General features: G+C 31.3%; 1 protein-coding gene across 1 annotated transcript; it reads right to left on the minus strand.

The window, feature by feature from the left end:
• Window positions 1-653: 653 nt before the first annotated feature.
• Window positions 654-5,131, minus strand: LOC139093742 (uncharacterized). The gene is made up of 2 exons (XM_070644569.1): window positions 4,659-5,131; window positions 654-4,436 (listed from the first exon to the last, which is right to left on the minus strand). The coding sequence occupies exons 1-2, from the start codon at window positions 5,062-5,064 to the stop codon at window positions 1,267-1,269; spliced, it is 3,576 nt and encodes a 1,191-aa protein (XP_070500670.1). The 5' UTR covers window positions 5,065-5,131; the 3' UTR covers window positions 654-1,266.
• Window positions 5,132-9,559: the final 4,428 nt, after the last annotated feature.

The following is a 9,559-nucleotide window of genomic DNA, read 5'->3' on the forward strand; positions in this document are numbered from 1 at the left end:
CATCAGATAATTTAAACATATTTCTTAGTTCCTCATCAGAAGATTTGTACTTTTCATAAAGGTTGCTGATTTTTTTGAATTCATATGCATTTTCCTTTCAATTGGCCTCACAAATGGATGTTTTAAATAATCTTTAAATTCTTCACAAAACATCACAGCATTCATGATTTCCTTGACTTGATCTTCATCATTATTGAAATAATCGTACAGAAATTTCTCAAAATAGTTAAATTTTTCCTCCATCCATAAAAGTTCTAATTTGAAAAAATAGACGCATCTAAAGATGAGATCAGAAGATGAATTTGAAAAATTTTGGCTAATTTTTGGTTTGCCTTTTTTCGTATGATAAAATTCAGGTTCCTTGACATGATCTTTATTTGAATTGAAAAGTGTGAATAGGAACTTTTTGTAGACTTCGTAGGTTTCTTTAGTCATGTTTAAGAATAATTCCGTTGCAATATTAATGATTATATTCAAATTCGTTACATTTTCCCATGAAATTTCATATTCATCATAAATTTTAAGATTATTTTCAAATTGAACTACATTTCGTTTCCTTATTGCAGGCAACAATGGTGCTGAAAACGATAAGTGACCAAAAGTCAATAAGTGCTTCCAAAGATTAGTTGTTTTCTCATTGTTATTATAGTATCCCAATATTAATTTCTTAACAGTTTTGAATTTCTTTTTATCCTCAAAACTAGGCTTAGTACTCGTAAAGCGGACTGGGCTCAAAGCTTTTAATGAATTTTTCATGATCTGATCCATAAATTTCCTTTACAAATGAAATAAGTTCAGTCGACATTTTGTTAGGTGTCAGTGTAGCCAGGTATAGTAAGTTGTTGTCTTTAGTAAAGATGTCTTTAACGCTGTCATTTGAAGCTTTATAAGAATCATAAAGAACTCTAAATTTTTGGAACATTTCTTGATTTTTGAATTTGACTGCTCTGAATATTGGATGATTGTCTCTATGGTAGTCATGAAACAGAACTTTTCCTATGCTTTCTTCATCATTGTTTAAAAGTTCTTTAAGATTGTCTGCCAAATATATTAAACTGCCTTCATCAGTCCTGAATTTGATAAATGTAATTATAAGGTCAACTAATAGTCGATTGTCTTTTTTTGATAAATCTGCATGCATTGACAGCATCTTCTTCATTTGATTTATTTCTATCAAGTGGACTCCTTCATAAGTAAAAACCTTATTTCTGCAAATTGTAATCTTTTCATGAATTTTGAAATTTTTCTCAAAATAATTCAAAAATTTTAACAAATTTTTGTTGAATTGTTTGACGAAAAGTTTTGATTTCCTTCAATTTCACCAATTTCTTCACTTTTGATCAAGCTTTGTTGACTTTTGTTGAATACTTGATGCCAATTCTCACCGAAAGAGATTGATAATGTCTCTAATAAGTTATGAAGTTTAAAATATCCTATAACATCTGTTTCAATTAAAATTATCCGCAGCATATTTTGTTCCTTGTCCAGAAGCCAAAAATCATTCAAAACTGCTTGTTCTCGGATGAAAAATACCGAAAAGAATTTCAAAAACAACAACTGTTCAGTGTTAGGATCAAAAAATAATCCATTTTTTATCTCATTAAATTCTTTTAAAATTAATTGCTTAATTCTCTTTTTAAGAACAAATCTTCGTCCTTCTGCTTCATTTTTCATGTAGCACATGATGAATCCAAAAATATTATCAATTGTATCCATGTTCACAAATACTTTAATGACCTTAATAACCTTTACTAGTTCTTCATCCTTCATATAATCTTCAACATTAAACAAAAATGTTAACATAAATTTGGCGACAAAAAACTCAGCATAAGTTCGATGAGTAAAGTCCAAAGCAAAATTGTCATTTACTTTAAAATCAAATCCAATTCTGACAAATCCGTAACGTTGAATTCGTTCAGCTGTTAAGTCCTTCTTATTTTCATTCCACATTCCAATGATGTAAGTTTCATTTAATTCATCTTTTTGCATCGCATATAGCAACAGTAATGCCAATGCTTGATGAACTTTTTCAAGTGAAATTGTGCTGAATGGATCGCGATCCTTAAAAGCAACTTTCGTATCAACTTGTTCCTTATGACTCATTTCAATTTTTTCAAATATTTCATACAAATCCAATGATTGTTTCTTCAAGTCAATTTGATCATCTTTATACAGTTCAGTGATTATTTTGACCATTAATGGATTGTCGATGTCATAATTGAAATATCCAATATTTTTAATAGATTTAAAGAATATGCTGAAGTCATTAAGAACTTCATCTTTTTTGTTATCGTCGTAATTTTCCGAATTTTGCAACATTTTCAGAATGAAGCCTTCCTTTTCCTTCCATGAGAAAGGAACAAGTCTAAATGGCTTAACATTGAGTTTTTCAGTCAATTGTTTTCCATGATGTGGTCTTGACGAGACTAGAATCTGATTTTGAGTGTCTTTTTTGATTCTCTTAAGGACGTCGATTATGAATTTATTAAAATGTGGGCTGATTTCATCAACAGCATCAAAAAGGAAAATTACTTTATTATTGATGAACAATTTTTTGAATATTTCAGCTTCAAGAGGCTCGAGATTTAAGATCTGAAGAAGCATCTGCTCAACACGTTCAATTGGAATATTTTTCTCATCAAATTTCTTAAAAATATCTTGACATTTTCTCAACTCAATCATCGATACCCAACAGCTTTTGTACTTTGACTTAAGTTTTAGTGCCAAACATTTGAATGCTGTCGTTTTTCCAGCACCAGGAGCATCAGAAAGGATAAATGTCTGCGATTCTTCTACATGTGATATAATTTCATCGACATTCTTCACTTCTTCCTTCTTTATGTGGGATATATCGCTATTGCAATCAATAAAGTTCCTCTCTGCTAGATTATTTCCTTCATTTGATCTTATTTCGTCTGCAATTTCAATGCTTTTGCCTTCCCATAACATTTCACGAATCTGTTTTGCCGTCATAAGCTTCAATATTTCATGATCTTCTTGAATTACATCGTTAAAAGAAGTAATTTGACCTTGGAAATTTATGTTTGAATGTAAAATTCTCGCTTTCCATGGTCCAGTAAGCTCATCATATGTTATAGGCTGTTTATCATCCAGGAATATTTTAAATATTTTTAATAACTCATCAAAGTCTTTCTCAACAACATCTTGATGATATTTGAATAATTTCTCAAATTTTAGTCGACGTTCATTAAGTAATTCTGAGTTTATAGCTGCCATACTTGGTGTTTGATCATAATAATGCATCATCATTTGGACAGGTCTTACTATAAATTCAGAATGCTGTAGCTTTTCAGAATATTCCAAGACAGTTCCGATAATGAACTCCTCAATCTCTTTATTCTCGATACATTGATCAACAGCTTCGATAAATTGAGTTTTTTCATTTGATAAGCCCATTGGATATGGATTAAAGCCATTAATATATGTAACAAATACTGCAAAATGACATAACTCATGAATTATGGCACCATAAACTTCATACTTTCTAATTTCATCATTTAAATGCTTTGCTCCTATATAAACTGTATTAATGCCATAGATTCTAGCTAATGATCCTGGTTTACTTTTTGGATCCAAATAGTAAATCGTCTCATGATCAAAGTCAAAGTAAATTGTGAACTTTTTGTATATTGCTGCGATTTTAAGAATTTTAGAGCATGACTCAACAGTATCAATTACTTTAAAAGCTTCTTCTATACAGTTCCAATGTTCTTCATGTTGTCGATCATTAATTCCAATTTTAGAAAGCATCAACAATGTCGTGATGTGTAATTTTGGAAGTTCAATTGCATTTGATCGATGCTCTGACTGCAATGCTTTCTTTTGAGGATCATTTAGGGCTGTATAAAGTTCCTCAAGGTCATCGATCTCATGCTGTCCTATGCTTACTCTTAAGGATATAAGTAATTTGCATACTGGCATTTTTCCCGAACTTAAAGCATGTGCCATAAGGGATTTATTATTTCTATTGTAAAAGTACTTCATGTTAGGTTCTTTGGCCAATTCCTTTTCAATCTTCTCATATTCGGATACTATGGACATGTCATGAATGTTTTCACATTTGATTATGAAGTCTCTAACTTGTTTAGGAGCCTTAATAAATTCAAAATGTATCTCATTATTATTAACTGTATAACAAGCCCTTGGAAATTTTGAATTTGCTCTTAATAAGCTTAACATGATTTTCTCAATTTCCACTTTATCACTATCGTCATTTAAATAGTTTTCCCAAACCTTTTCAATCGCATTGCATCCACTGATGTCTTCATGATTAACATCAAGATTGTGTCCTATTAGATTTTCAACCACATCATTTTGGCTGTTCATTGCAGCGAGGATCAAAAGATTTCGTCCATTTTCACTTCCAATATGCTTCAGATCAAATTCTGACCTATAGCTGAAGTTATCTAAGATTCCTGTAATTTAAATGGCAATTAATATTCTACAAAGGAATTGATACTTTGTTCATAGTCAACGACATCGAGGCGGCAGTTTACTTAAAACCATGTCAAAGCAAACCTGGATATTTTGCTCAATTCGCTGACGCATGGTTCTAAGTAAACCGTCGTACCTAGATCTACATATCATATCATTGTTATAACGTGTACATCAATGTCTAACTATTAATATCAACTTACCATTTCTGCCTTTCTTAATTTCTTTTGCTAGAAATTGTCTACAAAACTCAGCTGATATGCTATCCAGATCCACAGATTTTAACTTGTCGTCACTAGATAACTTCCAAAATATCGTTGTGCTATCACACGTTTGAAATGTTATCAAAATAGCTTGTGCCAATTTTAAATTACACAAAAATGATGTTATGTCCGGTTTCTTATCCAATTTTTGAGTGATAATGAAAATATATTCTTCAAAATTCACAGATGATGGGTCACCTGGGTTGGAATTAATTTTTAATAAAACTTCAGGAAAAGACTCAACTTCATATTTATAAATTGGATGGCTGGGAGCTCCACAACATAAATTGTAGTCATCATCGGTGTTAATTACACAATTTTCATTAATTATTTCGATATTTTCCATTTTTAAATTGAACTTTGTTCACTATTTTGTGTTTATAAAATAATTCTGTGATAACTGTTATCAGCACTTGCGAATGTTTCTTTTTTCGTTGATTATTTCACTATGCTGAGTAATTTTTCAGCTTTAATCGTTTCTAAGAAAATTATATTTAAGTTAACTTGGACAGACGCCAATATTTATTTAATAAATGATCGTGACTCAAGGGCGTAGTCAGTATCGAATGCTCTTAGTCAAACTAGGAGAACAAACGGCGTAGAAATTGCCGAAAATCTGGTATCAGTTTAACATTACTCTGGCCTAAAGGTTGATCGATATGATCCGATCTCAAGTCAGAGTTAAGACATTATTGGGCCAGATTTTCAGCCATTTTTACGCCACGTGCTTTCTGGGAAAGTTAACTTTAAATTAATTTTATAAAGAATTCATTCCAAATTACTGAAATTCAACAAACTAAGTATTTTATCACTATATTCACATCCAAATTCAAGTCATTTTATTATATTTTCCAATTATTTTCAACACTCAAATTTTTGAATAAATTTAAATTTAGAATTTAAGTTGCTATTTACAACTCAACCGCTGAATAAAGACTGTTTTATTAGAAAAAAATTCGATGAAGATACCAAAAGTATAACAAAAGAGCTCAATGTTATATATAACCGTTGAAAAATAACATAGTTATAATTTTAAAGCAGTGGGGGGCAACCTGAATGCCGCGCTGTGTTTTAGAAGTGTCATAAACTACATGCTGTGCGCGTTTTTGGTCGTGTCTTACCACAAAAGTGTGCCGTAACACAAAAAAGGTTGTCCACCACTGTTTTAAAGTCTCATCTCAAATAAACGTATGCTATAATTCAGTATGATGAAATAATTTCTAGGAAAAGAATTAAAAACGAAGAACTTCAGCGTATATCCAATCTATGTACTGATTTATCTTCGTTTAGATATCTGGAATATGTGTAGTCCTTACAGATCCATAAGAATCCAATCCGTATAGAAAAGTATTTCCGTCATATTAAATGATTTCATAATATATTTAAATTGCTTATGTTATAACAAATAACTAATGTTATATTCTCATTAATTCTCGTACTTGTATGATCTATTGAAAATAAGAAAATTAATTCGAATTTAATATAATGCTTAACTTTAAAATATATGAAAATAATCCAAAGTTTTAATAAATGATTTAAAAAGTTGCATCCCTAGTTTAATTTTCATATTAACTAAATAGCAACTGCAAAGCCTTTCAATAATCTTCATTTAAAAGGCGCAAGCATCACATCAATAATATATAATCCACGTACACATAATCAGAATATTTAAAATTCAATTTTCTCACTCTCCACATCTTTAAAAACTCTCACAACTTCACCGTTCTGTACATTTTTTTATCTATCATATCAGCATGTCTTTAAAGAACATCATGGAATGAACAAGACGAGAATGAAATTCATTGCTGGTGCCGTTGGAGGAAGCAGTAAAAAAAAAAATTCCGATCACATCGCAACGAGGAGTGTGAAGTCGAAGTGTGCCTTAGGTTATTCCATTACTCATAGCCGCTCTCATTCACATTTTTTTTAGTATTACTTTAAATTGCTTCATGCAAAAGAATCTCACATAAAAAGTGATGATGTGTACGATAAAGAACAGCATAAAGGTTGGGAGATTCATACTCAAAAATGTTCGCATAATTTTATTCAATTATTCATCATATGTGGCAATATTTTTATGTTGTGTCTTACGTCGTCGTCTACCTTACATGTTGCATTGCCTGCCTGGATGTCTGATTTTTATTGTAGCATGAAATTAATGTTTCATTCCAGATTATCAAAAAAAAAAAAAAAATTATTAAAAGAGATTTTTCATTCCTTCTTTTTACGGAATGCTGATGATGTCGATGATGATTATGATTATTATTATTATTGTGGCAGTTAGATGAACAAGTTTTTTAGTTTAATGTGCAATATGTGAAGGTATTTAAGAGCATCATCATGATATGATGGAGAGATGAAAGGCTTTTATGGGAGAACTGCTTTAGAAGGTAAAGTTTATATTGAATTATATTATGTTCATGAGTTGAAACTGATTAAAAGTTAAAAAGTTAATTGATTTCGAGTTCTGGATTGGTTCTGGATGGAAACTTGGATGGGATATTGTTGATATAAATGGTGAATTTTGTAAGGTTCCAACTGTCATCCAAGGCCTCTCTTAACTAGCGTCTGAAGTTGGGTCTATTGTCGGCTGCCCATTATCAATTACCAATACAAAATGCTGGAATGTTTTGTGATATCTTGAAAATTTTAACTATTTTAAAGACATACTGGATAATTGGAAGGCACACGGTGTAAATAAGTAGATATAGCTCTAGCATATGATCGGAAATTATTGATATTTGATAAAATTCGGTGAAATTTTACTCAACATCAGTGTCACGTCGATCATTAAACACATTTTGTTCTTTTCAGAGGAAATCATGTAAATCACGGGTGCGGGCAACTAAGGTGACAAGTGACAATAAAAATTGATATAATTTATGACAAAATTGACACAAAAATTAGCAAAAACCGATAAAAGTGACAAAAATGACAAACTTGGTCACTTAATTGTCCGTCCCACGGCTGATCACAATTTAGGGATGAATAAGTTCATTCTTATTTGTTCGCTCCTAATACATCAATTGATTAATCAATCGATCTTTAAATATTAAGCATCGGCAGAGAAATTCTCCTTCCAAAATCACAAAATATGCTATCTAAATTTAGCTACCTATAAGAACCTAGATTAACATCCGCTGCTGCTTTTCGACTGCATTCATAAATTCTCTTAGTTCTCTCTAAGTAACAATTAAAGCAACAACAACAACCACAAAAAGAAATCCATCAAAATCAGCAAAAATTCCTCCCTCACGCCTAATAAATCATCACGTAACCAAATTCATCACGCATTCAGACATTCATTCCTAATTATCTCCACCTTACTTCCTTCATTTTACTCTCTCCTTCGTGCCAATTATACTGCAGACTTTCTCACACATCATTCATAATTTCTGAATTCATAAAAGACTCGATTTTTTTTTTGTTATTCATAATTCTCTACATGATTTTAATGCAGCAAGTAAGCGAGCAAAATACATGAAATTAATTCTCGTCTAGATGCGAAGCTAATTCATTTTCTCTTTCATTTGCCAAAAAAATTATTATGAATGAGACAAGGAATAAGAAATGAGCAATTTATGAGAACGAAATTATTATGTGGGTGGATATTCTTTTTTTTTTGGTTAAATGCACGAATAATGAATTTAGTTTTTTGACAGTAAATTGCTCATGGATGAGACAAACTTCATCACATGAAATTTCTTTTCGATTAAAGCTATTGATGAAAAAAATAATTTTTAAATTGATTTATTTGCGATTAATTTTTTTGGACAAACCCAAAATAAATCAGTATATTGAGATGGAAGTTTAATGCATAGGCATATATGGATAATTGTTAATGATGATGATGATTGAATGGGATCGTGAAAAATGAGTTTTATTGTAATTGTGGTCTCTTGGGGGTCTAGTGCTTGTAGATCATATACTTAATGTTTCTTAAGACTGAGATCAAAAGTTCCTAGTCCCGGGTCCGTGCAGGTTCTCGTGAATTTTTTAAACCAAGACTCCATGAATTTTCTTTTATTCACGGTCGGCCCAGTCTTGGTTTCGGTTTTGATCTCAGTCTCAGTCTTGGTCTCGGCCCCAGAGAGCCTTTAAGGAGCCCTACTTATTGTAATCCTGACAGATTTGTCTCAATTTGTACTAATTAGTGTTTTCAATCCCGGGATCAAAATGTATGTAATGTGAGTATTCATACTCACTCTAAATTAATCCATATAAGGTACACTATAACCCATATAAACGCGCAACTATGGAACTTAAGGTCTGAACAGCTAATGTTAATTTTTTTAAGGTACTTTGTAACCCCATTAAGGCTTCGTTGACCAAAGAACTCTGGGAAGCGAGTTTTCAATAGAGAGAGTGTTGTACTTGGCATTGATAGTTGGTAGATGGAAGCCAGTGATAAAACCTGCTTTAGGTACATTTTGAGAAATGCTGTGGATCACAATTGATTTGTATGGCTAGCGAAGTAAGTTAGTAAGTGAGGTTTCATGTGTATTGACGCCAAATTTCATATTAAAGACGCACAATTTCCTCATTTCGGACCAAATTTAATACGCTTCTAACATATTCTCAAAATGATATCCCCCTCACTTCCAAAAATCATGCTTGAACAAAACCAGCCATTTATACATTTCTACCAATTCCTCCTTATTCCCCCATAAAAAATTAGCTTAAAATAATTTCAAATACACAAAAAATTTATTATATTTTAAAATTCCCAATTGTGGATTACTTTCAATTTATATCTCCTATCCCCCACAGAGCATGAGAAGTTCAAATATCATTTAAAATGTAGAAAAAATCTCAGTTTCCCCCAATAGACAAATATTGTT

Source organism: Chironomus tepperi, unplaced genomic scaffold (genome assembly GCF_022539635.2).
Source record: "Chironomus tepperi strain 1889 unplaced genomic scaffold, CSIRO-AGI_Ctep_v1 contig_337, whole genome shotgun sequence".
In the NCBI taxonomy this organism is placed as follows: Eukaryota; Metazoa; Arthropoda; class Insecta; order Diptera; family Chironomidae; genus Chironomus; species Chironomus tepperi.

Bases quoted from the DNA above. Each gene is read 5' to 3' on its own strand.
- LOC139093742 (XM_070644569.1), bottom strand. From the start codon at position 5,064: ATGGAAAATATCGAAATAATTAATGAAAATTGTGTAATTAACACCGAT. The intron at 4,437-4,658 runs GTAAGTTGATAT...TTTAAATTACAG, and splicing joins AATTAAGAAAGGCAGAAATG to GAATCTTAGATAACTTCAGC.